This window comes from Procambarus clarkii, chromosome 44, assembly GCF_040958095.1.
Source record: "Procambarus clarkii isolate CNS0578487 chromosome 44, FALCON_Pclarkii_2.0, whole genome shotgun sequence".
NCBI classification, from domain to species: Eukaryota; Metazoa; Arthropoda; class Malacostraca; order Decapoda; family Cambaridae; genus Procambarus; species Procambarus clarkii.
Window position 1 is genome coordinate 23,039,310 of NC_091193.1, and position 20,252 is coordinate 23,059,561.

At 41.9% G+C, this 20,252-nt stretch overlaps 1 protein-coding gene across 4 annotated transcripts in view; it reads right to left on the reverse strand.

Moving 5' to 3' along the window:
* Positions 1–9,718: 9,718 nt before the first annotated feature.
* Positions 9,719–20,252, reverse strand: part of LOC123745396 (disks large-associated protein 5) — a 28,553-nt gene continuing 18,019 nt past the window's right edge. For 3 of the 4 annotated variants that reach the window (XM_045725909.2, XM_045725908.2, XM_045725907.2), the window contains exons 6-8: positions 18,544–18,619; positions 13,416–13,532; positions 9,719–11,712 (exon numbers count right to left, since the gene is read on the reverse strand). In XM_045725909.2, coding sequence (XP_045581865.2) covers positions 11,564–11,712; positions 13,416–13,532; positions 18,544–18,619 — 342 coding nt within the window. In that variant the 3' untranslated portion in view covers positions 9,719–11,563. The remainder of the gene's footprint in view (positions 11,713–13,415; positions 13,533–18,543; positions 18,620–20,252) is intronic. The other variant, XM_045725910.2, reaches the window with a different exon arrangement.

The window sequence follows — 20,252 nt, forward strand, 5'->3', positions numbered from 1 at the left end:
GGTTTAGATAGAAGCTATTGTGACGAGCGTCAATAATAATAATAATAATAATAATAATAATAATAATAATAATAATAATAATAATAATAATAATAATAATAATAATAATAATAATAATAATATATTTAGGAACAGTACGTACATAGTTGCAGAGTTACAGTACAAACATTCTGTTAGATTTAAAGATAGAGGTAGTACATACAATAACTAAAGCCATTAGTACGCATAGCGTTTCGGGCAAGGAGAGGTGGGGAAAAAACACTTAGACTAAAACTTAATAGAAATTGAGCTTAAAGTATAAATTGTGTTGAATGAAAAAAAAATAAAAGATAAAAAAAGGGGGGAACATGGTCGAAAATAGCCAATATACAAGTTGGTCAACAAACCTTTTTTTTTTTTTTTTTAGATAGTAAGACATGGGTTGACATTTAGAAGTAAGGTAGGTTACATGGAGTTAATTAGGTAGTACTTAGTTTTCATCTTAAACTGGTTGAAAGAGGAACAATCTTTGACATAATTGAGAAGGTCATTCCACATTCTGGGTCCCTTGATTTGTAGAGCATTCCTACTTTGATTAAGTCTAACTCTTGGAATATCAAATAGGTATTTGTTTCTGGTGTGGTGCCCATGAGTTCTGTTACAACCTTCTAGGAAGCGTTGAAGGTCAGTATTGACATTACAATTCAGAGTTTTAAATATGTAGAGTACACAAGAGAGGATGTACAGTGACTTAATATCTAACATATTCAGAGATTTGAGTAAGGGTCCCGAGTGCTGTCTGGGGCGAGAGTTAGATATTGTTCTAATAGCAGCTTTGTGTTGGGTAATTAGAGGACGTAAATGATTTTGTGTAGTAGAACCCCAAGCACAAATACCATAGTTGAGATAAGGATAGATGTGAGAATAATAGAGCGTCACCAGGGCAGGGCGAGGTACATAATATTTGATCTTAGAAAGAACGCCAACAGTTTTAGAAACTTTTTTTGCTATATTTAGAATGTGTCCCTGGAAATTCAACTTGATATCGATGAGGACACCAAGGAATTTACCATCAACTTTACTACTGATTTGTATATTGTTTATTCTTAAATTAATTTCATTTGAGGATTTATTACCAAACAAAATATAGAAAGTTTTGTCAATGTTAAGGGTGAGTTTGTTAGCAGTTAGCCAAAGATGGACTTTATTTAGTTCAGTATTCACAGTGACATTTAGAGCAAGAGGGTCAGGACTGGAGAAAATGAAAGTTGTGTCATCAGCAAATAAGATTGGTTTGAGGTGTTGTGAGGCATTTGGAAGGTCATTAATGTAGATGAGAAAGAGGAGAGGGCCAAGTATGCTGCCCTGTGGAACACCGATGTTTATAGGTAGTGTCGGAGAAATGGAATTATTCACAGAAACATACTGGAGCCTGTCAGTAAGGTAAGACTGAAGGTATTGCAGGGAGTGACCTCTGACTCCATAATGATGTAATTTAAGAAGAAGGTTTTGATGGTTGAGTGTCAAAAGCCTTACGTAGGTCCACAAATATCCCAACAGGAAACTAATTTTTATCAATTGTTATCAATTGAGTAACAGGGAACTCATTTTTATCAAGAGCTGCATGTATCAAGTTAATCATATTAATAAGTGCATCGTTAGTGCTTTTTTGGGTCTGAAGCCATATTGGCAAGAGCTTAGTATATTGTGTTTGGCTAGATATGAGCAAAGCTGCTTGTAGATTAGTTTTTAAAATATTTTTGACAAGTTTGGCAGAATTGATATATGTCTGAAGTTGTTGACATCAGTGAGATCACCACAATTATGAACTGGGGTTACTCTTGCTTTTTTTTTTAGAATATCTGGAAAAGTTTGGAGTACAAGTGACTTGTTGTAGAGCAATGCAATGGCAGGGGCTAAAGATCTGGAGGCTTTTTTGTAGATTAGAGTTGGTATCTCCGCAAGGGCACTAGACTTGGTCTTAAGGGAAAGGATTACCTCATTTATATCAATGGAATTTGTATGCTTTAGGTACAGAGACTGTGGATAGTTACCTGTAATATAGTCCTGAACATCAGTATTGGATGATGGAATATCATTTGCAAGGGATGACCCAATGGAAGAGAAGAACCTATTGAACTCAATAGCAGTATCAGAGGCTGTAAGCTGACCATCGTTATTGGACAGGAGTATTGGTTTGTTATTTAAAATCTTTTTTGATCCCAATATTTGTGAAATTGTGCTCCATGTTTTCTTGATGTTGCCCTTTGTTTGAGTAAATTTATCTTCGTAGTATTTAATTTTGGCTCTTCTAATTATTTTAGATAGTAATGATGAGTAATTCTTTGAAAGTTCTTTGGAGACGATACCTAACCTATACTTCTTCTCAAATTCATGTTTTTTATTAATAGATTTAAGTATCCCCTTTGTAAGCCAAGGATTGTTTAGCCTTTTGGCTGTGGCTTCTTTCGTAAGTATAGGACAGTGGGTGTTATGAAGGCTGAGAGTTTTTAAAGAAATGATTGCACTGCTTGGTTGATGTCCCCTATGTTACCTAATTCCGATTCCCAGTTGATATTAGCGGCAGCAGCTATAAAATTGCCTATAGAAGTTTCATTGTACAGCCTAAAGCTTATCTCCCTTGTCTCTAGAGGTAGTTTGTGAATGTTGGTTAGGAGAAATGTGGGGTAATGGTCTGTAGTGCTATCAGTGATTATCCCTGAAGTAAGCGGAGAGGTTATGTTGGTCCAGATGTGATCAAGAGCTGTGGCAGTACTATCAGTGATTCTAGTAGGTCTAGTGATTAAGGGTATGAGGAAGCAGGAATTCATACAGTTGAGGAAACTAGCAGCAGGAGGGTTATCAGGCTCGCAGAGGTCAATGTTAAAGTCACCAGATATAATTAAGTGGTTTTTGTTCAGTCTCTAGCTCTAGTATTAGATTTCTAAGGTTAGAGTTAAATTCTGTCACATCAGTGTTAGGAACCCTGTAGACTGCTCCCACAGTCAGGACAGCCTCGTTACCCTTGACTCTGAAACGGGCAAATATATGCTCTCCACAAGGGTCTCTAGTTTTAATTACTTTTAAGGAAGTCAGTGCATGGTGGTAGTAAAGAGAAGTACCACCACCTCTTTGTATAGGACGACAGTTGTGAATAACTGAGTAGTTAGGCATGTTGAAGAGTTGAGTAGTGTCCTCTTTTAACCACGTTTCAGTAAACACAATAAAAGAGAATTTGTTGTCAACTGTTTGAATCAGGGCATTAACATCATCAAAGTGTTTGCTTAGAGATCTTACATTCAAGTTAATTACAGAAACATTGTGATTACACGCTAAAACATTGTTTACATTATGTGCTGTGTAATATCTGCAATTTTGATCATTAAAGTGATGATTGTCATAGATACTAGATAAGAGGTTTAGGTCTGGGTCAATACTAGTTTGCATAAGAGGACTGTTTGACAGAAAAAAAGCAAAAAAGACAATTATAAAAAGATCTAGATAAAAAAAAGAATATATAAAACTATACACAGAATGAGGTAGGTTGCTTAAAGGTACTTTCAATAGATGGCCAATACAAATCAACTAACAATTAATAATTCTATAAAATAAAAACTTACTTACTATGATATTATAATTACAATATAATTAATTACTTAAGTTACACTAAAACAAAATGAGGTAGATTAGCTAGAGGTACACTTAGGTACACTGAATGATAAAGTTTATACTAGAGGACACAGGCAAAGCCAGTGTTCAGATGGAATAAGGGAGTATGGAATATATAAAAAATATAGCAGAAAACAAGAAAAAAGAGAATAACAAGACGACAATTTAAAAAAATTAAATTAAATGTTTTTGAATGGAAAGGCAGAGCTATAGTACACATTGGTCGTTAGATGAGACTATAATTTGTATTCTGGTTACTCAGCTGTTATCCCACAGTCATTCAGGAAAGAACCGAGGTGAGCTTCTGTGGTTATTACATAGGTTTTTCTAGCGTCAGACTTCCTAGCTATAATTTTACCATCTCGCACTAAACAATGTTTAATTGCAGGAAAATTTTTGCGGAATCCACGCAGTTTATGTAAGAGATTTTGTCTGAACCTGGTTAGACATTCATTCTCATAAACGCAAATTCACAAAAATAGTCACAATTCGTACTACTTATCTTTTAGATAGTAGTATACTGACTAGCAAGGAATCTTTTTAAAATGAATGAACCTAAAAACAAAATTAAATATTCCTTATAGTGCACATATGTACTATATTAGGCCTTAAATATCGTGTATTAGGCCTAAGGAGGTTAGGTTAGTTTAGTTTTTCAAAGCATCACAAGTAAAAAATAGTTTTCCGGTTTGTTCAACTCAATAGTTTAGATTTCTACTTTCTAATTTCGTTGTATATCGGTATATGCTATGGTCCTCATCCTTACTATAAGTACTATCGAAACAGGAGGATGGGCTGTCTATTACACGATATTATGTCGATAATTTAATAAATCAACAATCCTAATTCCAAATCAGTATTTACACATGACTCACCCACTTTACACCCACCCTACCAATAACCGTTGGTTTAGTTTTCATCTTAAACTGGTTGAGAGAGGAACAATCTTTGACATAATTGGGAAGGTCATTCCACATTCTGGGCCCCTTGATTTGTAGAGCATTCCTACTTTGATTAAGTCTAACTCTTGAAATATCAAATAGGTATTTGTTTCTGGTGTGGTGCCCATGAGTTCTGTTACAACCTTCTAGGAAGCGTTGAAAGTCAGTATTGACATTACAATTCAGAGTTTTAGAGATTGACATTATAATTTCAGAGATGCTGCCACAGGGCAGCATCCTGGGACCTCTCCTATTTCTTATATACATCAATGATCTGCCTAATGTCTCTAACATTCTGAAACCTATTTTGTTTGCTGATGATACTACCCTCATCTACTCTAATCCCAACCCACATACACTAAATAATGTTGTTATTAATGAACTAAAAAAAGTCAACCAACAAACTAACACTTAACATGGAAAAGACCTACTACATCCTATTTAGAAGCAAATCTACAAATGTAATTCAGCTTCAGATAGACAATGTAAACATTAGCAATAATAATGATGGAAAGTTTTTTGGCCTATTTATTTACAAGAGACTCAACTTCAGCACCCACATACAACACATTGTAACAAGAGTACAACATAGTACATAGTACAACATGAACATCATAACAGCATGAACAAGCCACGTGGCGGATGAACAAACCACAGGCGCCAGTCAGGCGGCGGCAGACAATGTAAAAGTTACACCTCTGTACAAGTTAGCCATAGAGTCAGGTCAACGGTCATCGAATCACGAAGAGGTCAGAGTTGATGCCATCATGATAATCTTCAGGGATTAACCCCTAAATATCAAATGCAAAACCCTCATGTTCAGCTGAGGAGCAGGAGATCATGGAAGAGACAGTAGAGTGGGCACAGCCCAGGAGGACGGTGTGTGTGGACCCGGGGAAGGAACATCTTCTCCAGGAAAACTGTGGAACAACATAGGAGTAAGTACGGCTCTCTTGTATTAAAGCACCTCATTCAATACTCATGGCCTCTAGTAGGGAATATAGTTAGGGAGTGTCTTATTTAATTATTTCAAATAAAGTCATATATTGTCAAGTGTTAGTAAATGTGTATTAATGGTTCCTTGTTTTAGTGATATTGGGCCTACCGTCCCCTTTGCCCTAGTGACCTAGTGTCCTTACTTATCCAGTACTCCTCCCCCGTCCGTCCTGTGTTGAGGTGTTAGTATTGGGTGTGTCCCGCCTTATTCTTGTGTAGACTATAGTTCCCAAGTGGTCAGGATTATTCGAGTGTCAGGCCAGGATCCTTGTACCGTTCAATTGTCCCCTACACCTGTCTTGGTAGGTTTATTCCATCTGCAAGACCTACGAACCTCACTCCGGTCCCCTGTCCGGTAATTCAGGGTGGTGGCAGCGTTACTCGGTAACTCATACGATAGATGATGCCCGAAACGCTTTGCGTAATAGTGGCTTTAGGCATTGTATGTACTAGCTCTACCTATAAGTCAAACAATCCTTGTAAATATTTATTGTATGTATGTACCTTACCTAAATAAAATTGTATTGTATTGTATTGTATAGATAGGCTGTGACTATGATTATCTCTATCTTTCTGTCTCTCACTCCCTCACTAGTGTCTCACTCTCCCTCGCCCCCACTCGCTCACGCTCTCCCTCCCTTACCTCGCTCTGCCTGCCTGCCTGCCTCCCTGCCTGCCTGCCTCCCTCCCTGCCTGCCTGCCTCCCTCCCTGCCTGCCTGCCTGCCTGCCTGCCTGCCTCCCTCCCTCCCTCCCTCCCTCCCTGCCTGCCTGCCTGCCTGCCTGCCTGCCTGCCTGCCTGCCTGCCTGCCTGCCTGCCTCCCTCCCTCCCCCCCCCCCCTCTCTCTCTCTCTCTGTGTTTACTGGTTTACGTCTTCGTATGACGGCCCGAGTGTTAACATCTTACATGATCGGTAGAGCATCCATTATTACCATAAGAAGAGCGTAGATTGCACGGTTAGTTCAGTGGCAGTAGCGGGGTGCGCGGTCGAGATATTACAATGCGAGTTATTAGAACGTAACTAAGAAAATCTCTAAAACAGTTGGTATACTCTCCAAAATTATATTAGGGATTATTAGGGATGGAGACCAAGGCCCGGGGGAGGTGATCTACGCGACAAAAAATCGACGCACGCTCCGACTGGACCAGGTATCGCTTACATGGTCAGGAATCAACACTCTTCGGATCCTGCAAGCGCAGTGCAGGACGCACGCGTACCCTAGCCCAACGAGCGCCCCCCGGCAAGTTCTACCCGGCCCGTGCCCAGTGAACAGGCAACACTTCTTCAGGGCGATTAATTCGCGGCGCCCTCGCAGAGCTAGGCTCGCCTTCAGCCGACCACGCCCTCTTACCTTTAGAATTGACAGGGGCCACTCGGCTCTCTTGACGGGCTAGCCATCGGAGTTAACGGCGGGTCCAGCAACCAGCTGGAACACCCAGCTGACTACGTCCGGGACGTTGTTGCACTGCCACTCTGAGGCCTCCTTGCGACCAGCGGGCCTCGCCCTTCGGGGGGGGGGGGGGGTCCGGCCAGCTGGCCTGCGGTGGGGGTGCAGCGCCATTCCCCAAGTGTCCGGCTGTCCGCAGCTAATCCTTTGCCCAGTCTACATGCTAGTAAGAGTAAGGAACCCCTTCTCCTTAATCCTCCTCCCGCTGGCCCTCGCGGGATTGGGGGTGCTCCGCCGGAACCCCCAAAGTGATAAGCCTGCAGATAGCTAAGAAATATTCCCATGAATTGTAATTAGTCTAATTAATGCAACTTTCATTTACTACCTATGGATGTAGTTATTAATTGTAATTGATCTCTCCTTTATCATTAAGGATTATTCATTATAATTATTCCTTAATACTTTATTGTTATGCACTAGTCAATAATTATTTATCATTCATCCTAATTAGCTATTTGATTCATTAAAAATAATTGCTTATCATTATACTATTTGTTATTATTATTATTTATTATATAATAATAATTTTATTATTTATTAATTTATATAATAAATTAATTTATTATATATTAATTTATTATATATTAATTTATTATTTACCATTATAAAATAAACAAGTCCCCAATCTGAGCACGTTTTCTTCCAACCTCAGAAAATTACAATGCGAGTTATTACAACATAACTAAGAAAATCTCTAAAACAGTTGGTATACTCTCCAAAATCAGATATCATGTACCTAACTCTGCTCTCATCTCTCTATATTATGCACTAATCTATCCCTATCTTAATTATGGTATATGTGCATGGGGTTCAACCACTGCAAACCACTTCAAGTCCATCATCACCCAGCAAAAATCTGCTATCAGAATAATAACAAATTCTGCTTTCAGACAACACTCAGCCCCCTTGTTTAACTCCCTAAACATGCTAAACAATCTCACTCCATAAATTCTCTTGTGTCAATTACATTTACAAAACCCTGTTCTTAAACGCAAATCCTGCTCTGAAAGTCTCCCTGGACAGATGTAATAGAACCCATTATCACCACATCACTTTTAGTTCCAGGTCTCAGGAAATCTTCCTTATCAATTCCTCTTACTATTTTGTACATAGTGATCATATCTCCTTTTTCTTCTATCTTCTAGTTTTTGCATATTTAATGCCTCTAACCTCTCCTTGTAGCTCTTGCCCTTCAGTTCTGGGAGCCACTTAGTATGCTACTAAGGTGTCTTTGCACCTTCTCAAATTTGTTGATGTGCTTCTTAAGATATGGGCACCATACAACCACTGCATATTTCTAGCTTTGGCCTAACAAAAGTCTTGAACAATTTCTTTAGTATTTCGCCTTTGCCACGCTTTCTAACTGTAAGTTAGAAAGCGTGGCATAGTCTCTTCACACAACGTTCTTTATGTGGTCCTCAGGTGACAATTTTCTACCTAGAAAACACACACACTATCTAGTGTGTGTGTGTACTCACCTATTTCTGCTAGTGGGGGGTTAAGCTTTGGCTCTTTTGTCCCTCCTCTCAACTGTCAACTGATGTACATATTCCTGAGCCTACTGGGCTCTATCATATCTACATTTGAAACTGTGTATGGAGTCAGTCTCCACCACATCACTGCCTAATGCATTCCACCTGTTAACTGCTCTTGACACTGAAAAAGTTCTTTCTAACATCCTTGTGGCTCATTTGGTTACTCAATTTCCACCTATGTCCCCTTGTTAGGGTACCACTAGTGTTGAATAGTTTATCTTCGTCTACTCCGTCAATTCCCTTGAGGATTTTGTAGGTAGTGATCATGCTTCTCCTTACTCTTCTGTCTTCGTGTCGTAAGGTGCATTACCTGCAGTCTTTCCTCGTAACTCATACCTCTTAGTTCTGGGACTAGTCTAGTGGCATACCTCTCAACTTTTTCCAGCTCCGTCTTGTGCTTGACAAGGTATGGGCTCGGCAGATGTAACTATGTGGGCTTCAGGAAACAGGTTTGGTGTGATATCAACTCCTAGATCTCTCTCTACTCGTTTCATGTGTATGTATGAGAGAGAGCGAGAAAGGAGGAGGGGGGTGGGGGGTTGATCGAGTGTTAAATTACCCAAGTAGTTACAGGACGAGAGCTACGCTCGTGGTGTCCCATCTTCTCAGTACTCTGTTGTACAACGCTTTGAAACTACTAATGGTTTTGGCCTCCACCACCTAACTTGTTCCAACCATCTACCACTCTGCAAAACAAAACCTTATAATATTTTTTTGGCACCTTTGTTTCCTTAGCTTGAATCTGTCGGGGAGGGGTGTATGTAAGCCAGAGAATGAATGCACATGTGCATATTATAAAGAAGCAAAACCAAGACATCTATGTTTGAGACCATCCCAAATGCTATTACACACTGACAAACTCAGCCTTCTGCAACACAAGTAATATTTGCAAGCACAAAAACAGCAATATCCAATGCATACCTGACATGATCAACAGAACTTATGAACAGTGCGGCTATGCATCTCTTAAAAGCCCATTTGAAAAGTACTTCAATTGAAAAGGATACCCCAAAAAATATCTAGCAATAGCTGAATTTAGGGTCTTAAAATTAAGAAAATTGTGCTCCAAGAAATTACTTAATAAATTGGTTATTTCATTGATTTTTTAAATTTATACACTACAATGAATAGGAAGAAATTAAAACTATACCTCAGTGTTTTACTTTAATATTTTGTTCTATATATAACCATTTAAACTTTTTTTCTACCAGTTGCATGAAGTCTCAGATTGCATTCTAAAAGGTTCCTTAAAAGTAGATTGCAACAGCAAGACAATTTTACCCTTACAAATCTTTACCTGCAACATCACTCCTTGTTATCATAAATACACCACTAATTTATCTTTAATATATAATTTGTCCCATGTGTGAAAGGAAGCACATTAAAAGATCCTTCTTACCAAAACTGCCCTTTATTATTTTATATAAAAACTGAGTATATTGAGACTAGGATTGATATGCAACAAAATATTTACACGTATTTACCAGTGTTCATTAAAGAAAAATATGCATTAGCTGTTTGAATGAATTCTTAAACACATTTAGTTATAAACACTGGTATCTAATACTGAAAATTCTTTAGATGCTATACATAGATTAGTTAAAACCAGCATAAACAAAATATAAGCCCTTTACAACATCTATATTGAAAAATTTACGTTAGTTATTCAACATACATATGTTGCCTTAAAACTGTGTGATTAACAATTGTGCAGTGTACATCATGTAATGTAAGAGGCAGATCTCTCTCTCAACATCAATACTCTTTAGTACTCAGTTGAATATTTTAAGAGTATAAATGTACAGTATGTACTAGATTGACTTCTAGTCTAGTTTACTGATAGCTCATTCTGCTTGCTATTTGGTATGCCAATACTGTACAACATTGTGGTGACAGCTAGGAACCTCTTGGCAGAAAATTAAAATTCTTCACAAGTGTAAAATTCTCATTGTACTAATCAAATTAAAAACAAATCCTTTGGTAAAGTATATAAAAAATCACAGTAATCTAAATACTTGTAAAAATCTTAAAACTATTTTAAAGGGTAGAATATGTGGCAGTGTGTACAAATTTGTAAAATGTTTAGAATATAGTAGACATTACTTTCCTAGACGAAGGGGAGAACTATATTACAAGTGTAGAGGTAGAAGTACAACATTTATGCATTTAAAAGATCACATTTTCCAATGCATTACTCTACAAATTAAGAATGCTCTATATGTAGATCACACACACTTTCACTGATTAATAAGCAAAGTTTTCTGGAAGTTATAATATCTATGAAAGAAAATAATACAATTTTGCACTGATAAGACATCAAGTAAGTAGTTATCAACCTCAGTGTATGCATTTTATTTCCAAACAAAACTATTTATTTATAAAAGGAAAATTTTTGTCTGGAAATGAAAACAGTGAAATAAAAGGCATCAACAATAATAAAAATTCTACTTGAAAATACTGTTGAAAACTTAAATTGATAAATGACATAATAAAATTATTTTTACACAAGCTTAGCTTTGATGCTTGGTATAATTATTATATAAAGTATCATCTAGTAATGAAGATATGAGAATCCCATTTTCTTAATTTAAAAGAAAATTAATTCCCTTTTTTTTTTCCTTACAACAGCATATTTTAAAGATTTTCTTGAGGTAATGACACCTGACATTGCACATGAGAAACAACACTCCCACCGAACCTGCCATCTGTATGCTACTAATATGCAACACTGCAACATTAAACTCAAAACTTAAGTTCTCACCATGAAAATATATCTGGTCAAAACATATTCACAGTGGTGTATTTGCTTTAATTTCATCCTGGTAGCCAGGAAAAATAATTGTAACACTTTCAACTATGAGCATTAAGTATACAAGTAATACAAGGTTCTCATTATTGTATATAACGGTGTATTATATATATATACACATTTTCATGAAAGTTCTGAACATTGAAAATATTGCTAATCATACAAGTAATCAAGAAGGGGAAACAAATTAGAGATTTAGCTTCCTGGAACGTACAGACTTTGCCTTCATTGATCTTGTAACACGAATGCAGGGAGAGTAGTCTTTATGGACGAGAGGAGAGTCATGCATTCGCTCCCTCAGGACAGTTGAAGCCAGCACTTTTTGATCTGGTTTCCCTATTAAAAAAAAAAAAAAGAGGAATTAAAAGATTTTACCTACCCAAAGTTCAGTGTTTCTAGTATCATCAGTGCTCTACACTACTGTAATGAAAATATAAATTCATTATTTTTTAAAATTTAATAATTAAAGGATCATTTTCAAGCCATTCTTCATGGGAAACTTCACTTTGCTTTTTAAGAGATTCTGATTCATGGTTAACATACAATATTGAACTAATTTTATTAACTCTTATTCAGTTTGAATTAAAATGTAAGTAATTATCAAAGGAAGGCACCAAACCGGGAAGGCTATGTAGCACCATCAAATGTGCGGGATAATCAGAGGGGCACTAAATATCACCTAGGTTGCCAATATGAGAACAGAAACGCATAAGGCGAACAATATCAAAAGTATCCAAGTCACCAAGAATACTATCGAAGGACAAGCGACCACGAGGGACGGTCGGAAAGCAAGACACATGCTCCTCCCGGAAGTCAGGACATTCACAAGGACATGCATGACCGAAAGAGGGACAATGCAATTAGGACAATAAGGAGCAGGGCGGCGATCCAAGTGACCATGAATTAAGCGAGTATGGGCAATACGCAACCTCGCCAGAGCCGTTTCCCATCGCCGGCTTTAAAGGAAACCAGTGCTTGAAAAGCCTTTAGAGGAAGTTTCAAATGCAAGAAATCCATCAGTGTCAGAAGCCTTGTAAACAGTAACCAGAGCCAGTGATGAGTAGAGAAACTGTTCGGTACATTCAGCCCAGATGATGCACCGTGCAAAGTGGTTTAGAACTGGCCCAGGATGCTTTCTATCTCCCAAAACCAAGAAAAGCCTTGAGTTTTTTTTTTGGCTTATTGACAAAGCCAAAACATTTCACAATGTCAAGCATGTAATGATGATAGCCAAAATAAGTCAATTGTCATACTGTAAGTGGTGTGACCAATCCAGAACTCCAACCAATCTCTAAACATTGAACAGACAGGAACATTAGTATGCTAACTTTCATACAGGCAGTCCAAGGGCATGAATCTAGACTGACTTTATACCATTCATGGGTACTGACTCCCGATAGATGAAGGATGCTCCTCAAAGTGGAGGCGCTTCTCTCTACCACGAGAGGCTGGATAGAACCAGAGGCGGCAATACCATGGTAATGACCCTCCTGATAACATCTCCCAGTGTAAGAGCAAAGTGGGATAAATGGCTGCTCTGTCAATGAAAATCCCAGGAGCATGCGCTTTCCAACTCCAATGGAAAGCGAAAATGAGCTTTCTAACTTCAAAGTCGACTGATACATGGATGTTGAAATATTCAAGAAATTGTCGAGTTTCGTGAAACTAAAATTGTAATATGCAGCAGATGTATGGTGCCCATATCTCAAGAAGCACACGGGCAGACCCAGAGCTCACAAGAATCCTACATCAAAGTTTCATGAAAGACCTACAGGAATCAACATTTGTCACTTATTTCTGGGACAGCATGTATACAAATCATTTCATTACACTTTACAATCCATATTTTATGCTACAATAAAGTATTTAACCTCTAATGGCACAGTTATCCCAACATAATGATAATTTAAATCCTGCAGAGATGGGTAGCAATTTTAGTAGACAGAAAACGTTCAGCAAGTTTGACCTCGTCACAAATATTTATTATGTCATGTGGAGCTATAAAGAATTTACAGAAAAGATTTACAATATTACACTACCTGGAGTAAACCTTTTCTCAACAGTATTTGTCTTGGTTGGAGTCTCGACCTTGAAGAAACCAGCATCAAACACTGCTGTTTCTGGATTTTGTGGCTGGTTCTTATTTTTTGTCTCATCTGTAGAAATAATAGTACACAAACCCATCTACAGTTTTCTTTCTAAAACTATTTCTAATAGAAAATGGTTGAACTGTAAAAATTCCAAAGATTATACACCAAATTTAAGATTTCTACTATAGCAAATTATTGTGACCCTTTGTCTAAGTTTAACTCCACATAGGTACCAACAGCCATTCTTCAGGGAAAGCAAGAGATAGAGAGGTGTAAGGAATCTAAGGAAGATAGGCATTAGATGAAGTGGGGCACGAGGTGTGAGAGGAAGGAGGAGGAGGAAGGAGGAGGTGGTGGTGGTGGTGGGAGGAGAGGAAGGAGGAGGAGGAAGGAGGAGGTGGTGGTGGTGGTGGGAGGAGAGGAAGGAGGAGGAGGAAGGAGGAGGTGGTGGTGGTGGTGGGAGGAGAGGAAGGAGGAGGAGGAAGGAGGAGGTGGTGGTGGTGGTGGTGGGAGGAGAGGAAGGAGGAGGAGGAAGGAGGAGGTGGTGGTGGTGGTGGTGGGAGGAGAGGAAGGAGGAGGAGGAAGGAGGAGGTGGTGGTGGTGGTGGTGGGAGGAGAGGAAGGAGGAGGAGGAAGGAGGAGGTGGTGGTGGTGGTGGTGGGAGGAGAGGAAGGAGGAGGAGGAAGGAGGAGGTGGTGGTGGTGGTGGTGGGAGGAGAGGAAGGAGGAGGAGGAAGGAGGAGGTGGTGGTGGTGGTGGTGGGAGGAGAGGAAGGAGGAGGAGGAAGGAGGAGGTGGTGGTGGTGGTGGTGGGAGGAGAGGAAGGAGGAGGAGGTGGTGGTGGTAGGAGAGGAAGGAGGAGGAGGAAGGAGGTGGTGGTGGTGGTGGGAGGAGAGGAAGGAGGAGGAGGAGGAAGGAGGAGGTGGTGGGAGGAGAGGAAGGAGGTGGTGGTGGTGGGAGGAGAGGAAGGAGGAGGAGGAAGGAGGAGGTGGTGGGAGGAGAGGAAGGAGGTGGTGGTGGTGGGAGGAGAGGAAGGAGGAGGTGGTGGTGGTGGTGGTGGGAGGAGAGGAAGGAGGTGGTGGTGGTGGGAGGAGAGGAAGGAGGAGGTGGTGGTGGTGGTGGGAGGAGAGGAAGGAGGAGGAGGAAGGAGGAGGTGGTGGTGGTGGGAGGAGAGGAAGGAGGAGGAGGAAGGAGGTGGTGGTGGTGGTGGGAGGAGAGGAAGGAGGAGGAGGAAGGAGGAGGTGGTGGGAGGAGAGGAAGGAGGTGGTGGTGGTGGGAGGAGAGGAAGGAGGAGGAGGAAGGAGGAGGTGGTGGTGGTGGTGGGAGGAGAGGAAGGAGGAGGAGGAAGGAGGAGGTGGTGGGAGGAGAGGAAGGAGGTGGTGGTGGTGGGAGGAGAGGAAGGAGGAGGAGGAAGGAGGAGGTGGTGGGAGGAGAGGAAGGAGGTGGTGGTGGTGGGAGGAGAGGAAGGAGGAGGAGGAAGGAGGAGGTGGTGGGAGGAGAGGAAGGAGGTGGTGGTGGTGGGAGGAGAGGAAGGAGGAGGAGGAAGGAGGAGGTGGTGGTGGTGGTGGGAGGAGAGGAAGGAGGAGGAGGAAGGAGGAGGTGGTGGTGGTGGTGGGAGGAGAGGAAGGAGGAGGAGGAAGGAGGAGGTGGTGGTGGTGGTGGGAGGAGAGGAAGGAGGTGGTGGTGGTGGGAGGAGAGGAAGGAGGTGGTGGTGGTGGGAGGAGAGGAAGGAGGTGGTGGTGGTGGGAGGAGAGGAAGGAGGAGGAGGAAGGAGGAGGTGGTGGTGGTGGTGGGAGGAGAGGAAGGAGGAGGAAGGAGGAGGAGGAAGGAGGAGGTGGTGGTGGTGGTGGGAGGAGAGGAAGGAGGAGGAAGGAGGAGGAGGAAGGAGGAGGTGGTGGTGGTGGTGGGAGGAGAGGAAGGAGGAGGAAGGAGGAGGAGGAAGGAGGAGGTGGTGGTGGTGGTGGGAGGAGAGGAAGGAGGAGGAAGGAGGAGGAGGAAGGAGGAGGTGGTGGTGGTGGTGGGAGGAGAGGAAGGAGGAGGAAGGAGGAGGAGGAAGGAGGAGGTGGTGGTGGTGGTGGGAGGAGAGGAAGGAGGAGGAAGGAGGAGGAGGAAGGAGGAGGTGGTGGTGGTGGTGGGAGGAGAGGAAGGAGGAGGAAGGAGGAGGAGGAAGGAGGAGGTGGTGGTGGTGGTGGGAGGAGAGGAAGGAGGAGGAAGGAGGAGGAGGAAGGAGGAGGTGGTGGTGGTGGTGGGAGGAGAGGAAGGAGGAGGAAGGAGGAGGAGGAAGGAGGAGGGGGTGGTGGTGGTGGGAGGAGAGGAAGGAGGAGGAAGGAGGAGGAGGAAGGAGGAGGTGGTGGTGGTGGTGGGAGGAGAGGAAGGAGGAGGTGGTGGTGGTGGTGGTGGGAGGAGAGGAAGGAGGAGGTGGTGGTGGTGGTGGTGGTGGGAGGAGAGGAAGGAGGAGGAGGTGGTGGTGGTGGGAGGAGAGGAAGGAGGAGGAGGAAGGAGGAGGTGGTGGTGGTGGTGGGAGGAGAGGATATAGGAGGAGGAAGGAGGAGGTGGTGGTGGGAGGAGGAGGAAGGAGGAGGTGGTGGTGGGAGGAGAGGAAGGAGGAGGAGGAAGGAGGAGGTGGTGGTGGGAGGAGAGGAAGGAGGAGGAGGGAGGAGGAGGTGGTGGTGGGAGGAGAGGAAGGAGGAGGAGGAGGTGGTGGTGGGAGGAGAGGAAGGAGGAGGAGGAAGGAGGAGGTGGTGGGAGGAGGAGAGGAAGGAGGAGGAGGAAGGAGGTGGTGGTGGTGGTGGGAGGAGAGGAAGGAGGAGGAGGAAGGAGGTGGTGGGAGGAGGAGAGGAAGGAGGAGGAGGAAGGAGGTGGTGGTGGTGGGAGGAGGAGGAGGAAGGAGGTGGTGGTGGGAGGAGGAGAGGAAGGAGGAGGAAGGAAGGAGGAGGTGGGAGAGGAAGGAGGAGGAAGGAAGGAGGAGGTGGGAGAGGAAGGAGGAAGTGGGAGAGGTGGTGGGAGAGGAAGGAGGAAGTGGGAGAGGTGGTGGGAGAGGAAGGAGGAAGTGGGAGAGGTGGTGGGAGAGGAAGGAGGAAGTGGGAGAGGTGGTGGGAGAGGAAGGAGGAAGTGGGAGAGGTGGTGGGAGAGGAAGGAGGAAGTGGGAGAGGTGGTGGGAGAGGAAGGAGGAAGTGGGAGAGGTGGTGGGAGAGGAAGGAGGAAGTGGGAGAGGTGGTGGGAGAGGAAGGAGGAAGTGGGAGAGGAGGTGGGAGAGGAAGGAGGAAATGGGAGAGGAGGTGGGAGAGGAAGGAGGAAGTGGGAGAGGAGGTGGGAGAGGAAGGAGGAAGTGGGAGAGGAGGTGGGAGAGGAAGGAGGAAGTGGGAGAGGAGGTGGGAGAGGAAGGAGGAAGTGGGAGAGGAGGTGGGAGAGGAAGGAGGAAGTGGGAGAGGAGGTGGGAGAGGAAGGAGGAAGTGGGAGAGGAGGTGGGAGAGGAAGGAGGAAGTGGGAGAGGAGGTGGGAGAGGAAGGAGGAAGTGGGAGAGGAGGTGGGAGAGGAAGGAGGAAGTGGGAGAGGAGGTGGGAGAGGAAGGAGGAAGTGGGAGAGGAGGTGGGAGAGGAAGGAGGAAGTGGGAGAGGAGGTGGGAGAGGAAGGAGGAAGTGGGAGAGGAGGTGGGAGAGGAAGGAGGAAGTGGGAGAGGAGGTGGGAGAGGAAGGAGGAAGTGGGAGAGGAGGTGGGAGAGGAAGGAGGAAGTGGGAGAGGAGGTGGGAGAGGAAGGAGGAAGTGGGAGAGGAGGTGGGAGAGGAAGGAGGAAGTGGGAGAGGAGGTGGGAGAGGAAGGAGGAAGTGGGAGAGGAGGTGGGAGAGGAAGGAGGAAGTGGGAGAGGAGGTGGGAGAGGAAGGAGGAAGTGGGAGAGGAGGTGGGAGAGGAAGGAGGAAGTGGGAGAGGAGGTGGGAGAGGAAGGAGGAAGTGGGAGAGGAGGTGGGAGAGGAAGGAGGAAGTGGGAGAGGAAGGAGGAGGTGGGAGAGGGAAAGTGAATGGAATCACAAATTTGGCATTTTTCATTCCCAAAATGAACTACTGTATATATAAACCACCATACCATGTTTGTAAGTAACGAGCAAGTAATTTATAAACAAAGTGACTATTATTATTTCAACTACCAACTAGCTATTATTTAACCTTTTGGTATTGATACAAAAATAAAACAAAATATCCCTGGTGCCCAAATAAAGGTAGATGACAATGTAATCCAAATTAATACAATTTTCCTGTTAATCTTTAATGTAATTAATAATTGAACTACTTTTGTTTGACTTGTCTTTTCCCATTTGTCCAGAACAGAATTAAAACAAAGTTGCACAATGCAACTCTACTTCAATTGATTAATTTGCACTGGACCCCATTGATGTAGTAGGAAAAATTACAACTAATTTTTGACTGATTACACACAGTAACAACTTTGTTATGCAAATTTGGCTACTGATATTTAGATTTAATTAAGATAGAAACATCTCTGCACATTGATACCAAAATTATATGGAAAAGATTAATTTGATTTTTATTCTACATTCCTGATGTAGCTTTTATTTAATACCATGTACAGTTCTCAATAAAATGAAATCCATTTAGATCCACCAGGGAATTCATAAAATTAAAATCTTTCGAGTAGAGTTGCACTGTATGCTGTAATACAAATATATATACACATTTATGATAATTACTGTATTATTTTTATGCACAAGTACAATGTACACTACTGTACTTACATTTAGAAGAGGGTTAGCTAGTACATGTTAACATTCGCAAAGAATGCAAAATAAATGCAAGAGCAGACTACAGAAGACTAGTGCACTGTAGGAAGTCCTTGGCAGATTACAGAAAAAGGTAGATAAATGGCTGGTAGATTTCAATGGCAACAAATGTAAGGTAATGATGAAAAGTGGGGAGAGGAGATCAGGAAGAAGCTACTACACAAGGCAATACAGGCATCAGAATAAGAATGACTCAAATAGATGTAATACCAGCACTGATGCCAGAAGAGCATGTAAACGGGGGTAACGGCACCACACAGCAAACTGGCAAAAAGAACATAACTTACCATCTGATGTATTACATCCATTTGTAAATTTGTTTCCATTTTCAATGGCAGAGGAACCCTTGTTGAGATCAGAGCCCTGGGAAAAATTAGATTTAATATGGTACCAGGAAAATATTTCACTACATGGTATATGCTACATTTTTTTTACTATAAATCAACACCAGCATATACTATGCTACAGTAACCTAACCCTTACTGTATAATTTTTTTTAACCTTCCACAATGTTGTTATACAAAACCTGAATTTAATTGGGATGAACCCCTATTTATGCTATTCATCAATTTTTGGGGGCAGCTCCTTACTTCAAATGATAGGACACACTGTTGCTTACGAATATATAAAATATAATGTACCACAAACAATGCACTTTAAATGTACTGCAAGTAAAATTTATCAAGTGTATAACATTTATACATATCTTTTTAAGATCATAAGAAGCATTTTTGTCAAGTTCTAACATCTAACAAATATTAATAAGTATTGGTATCACAGTGGTATATTGGTTAGCAAGTAGGTACATATTAGACAAAACATATGTATCTGTACAATGCACAAAGAAATTACATTAACATGACTTATCAATGAGAAAATCAATAGAAACCATGAGGCGCATTCAAACCTATGCTCTGGGGTTTCTTACTGGTACCATTCCCTGTGTGTGGTGGTGGGATTGGGGCTAGCAAGGGTACAGCACTTGTCCGTACATTAATCCTGCAAGCACCAATAGCAAACTGAACCCAGCCTTTCTAGCTTTTGAATACAGCGAGTTCCCAACTTTACGAACATTTGTCCATACAAACACTCCCAGGTCCCCCTTTCATCCATAAAACCATTCTAACTCACTGGAGCGCCTCTTTGAATTATCACAGTAGTATATTGGTTAGCAAGTAGGTACTTATCAGACAAAACCCTTATTGGTACAATGCACAAAGTGCACACATGTGCGGCAGCCACATGGTGGCACAGTATTGTACGGGTGGTGGTGATGTGGAAGTGTTGGTTTGCATGAGTGGGTGGCTGAGAGTGCGAGATGCACTCCCAATACCCAGTGGCTTCAGGTCCTCAATGACCCACACTCATATGATTTGATCATGTTTACTCTGTTGGTGGGGTGGGGCTGGAAACAGGAAGGTAGGGAATCGTTTACTCATGAGGCAAATTACAAAATGGTGGATAACCTGCAGTGTACATGTATTTTCATTTATTCATGCAATTATACCACTTCACTCTAAACCGCTAACTTTGACAAGCAGCATAACTCCATTTAACCACTGCACTGCTCTGCATTAAAATATGACAAAACCCATGGTGTGCCAAAAATAAATTCTTTCCAAAAATTTGCTTTCTCTTATATTGTAAAATGCAGTCTGATCACGGGAAACTAAAAAAAAAAAATTTCATGTGATACTTTAGCAATGATGGAGCTGGGAAGTTGAGCAAATAATGGGCACCGAGCGATGGAGTGCTCAAGGTCACTCGACCAAGTGGGGGTGGTAGATGCCGGGAATATAAAGTTTCACAATTTGACATTCCATTCATTTCTTCTCTGGTTCTTGCTGTAATATTATCCAAAAGTGTGTAATTTGCGGGATTTATATAGTTCAATGTGTGGAACATCGCTATACTCAAAATTACGGGACTCATGTGACATACTGTATTATATTCTACAGTGTTTTTGCTGTTATTACACTATATACACATATTGTAT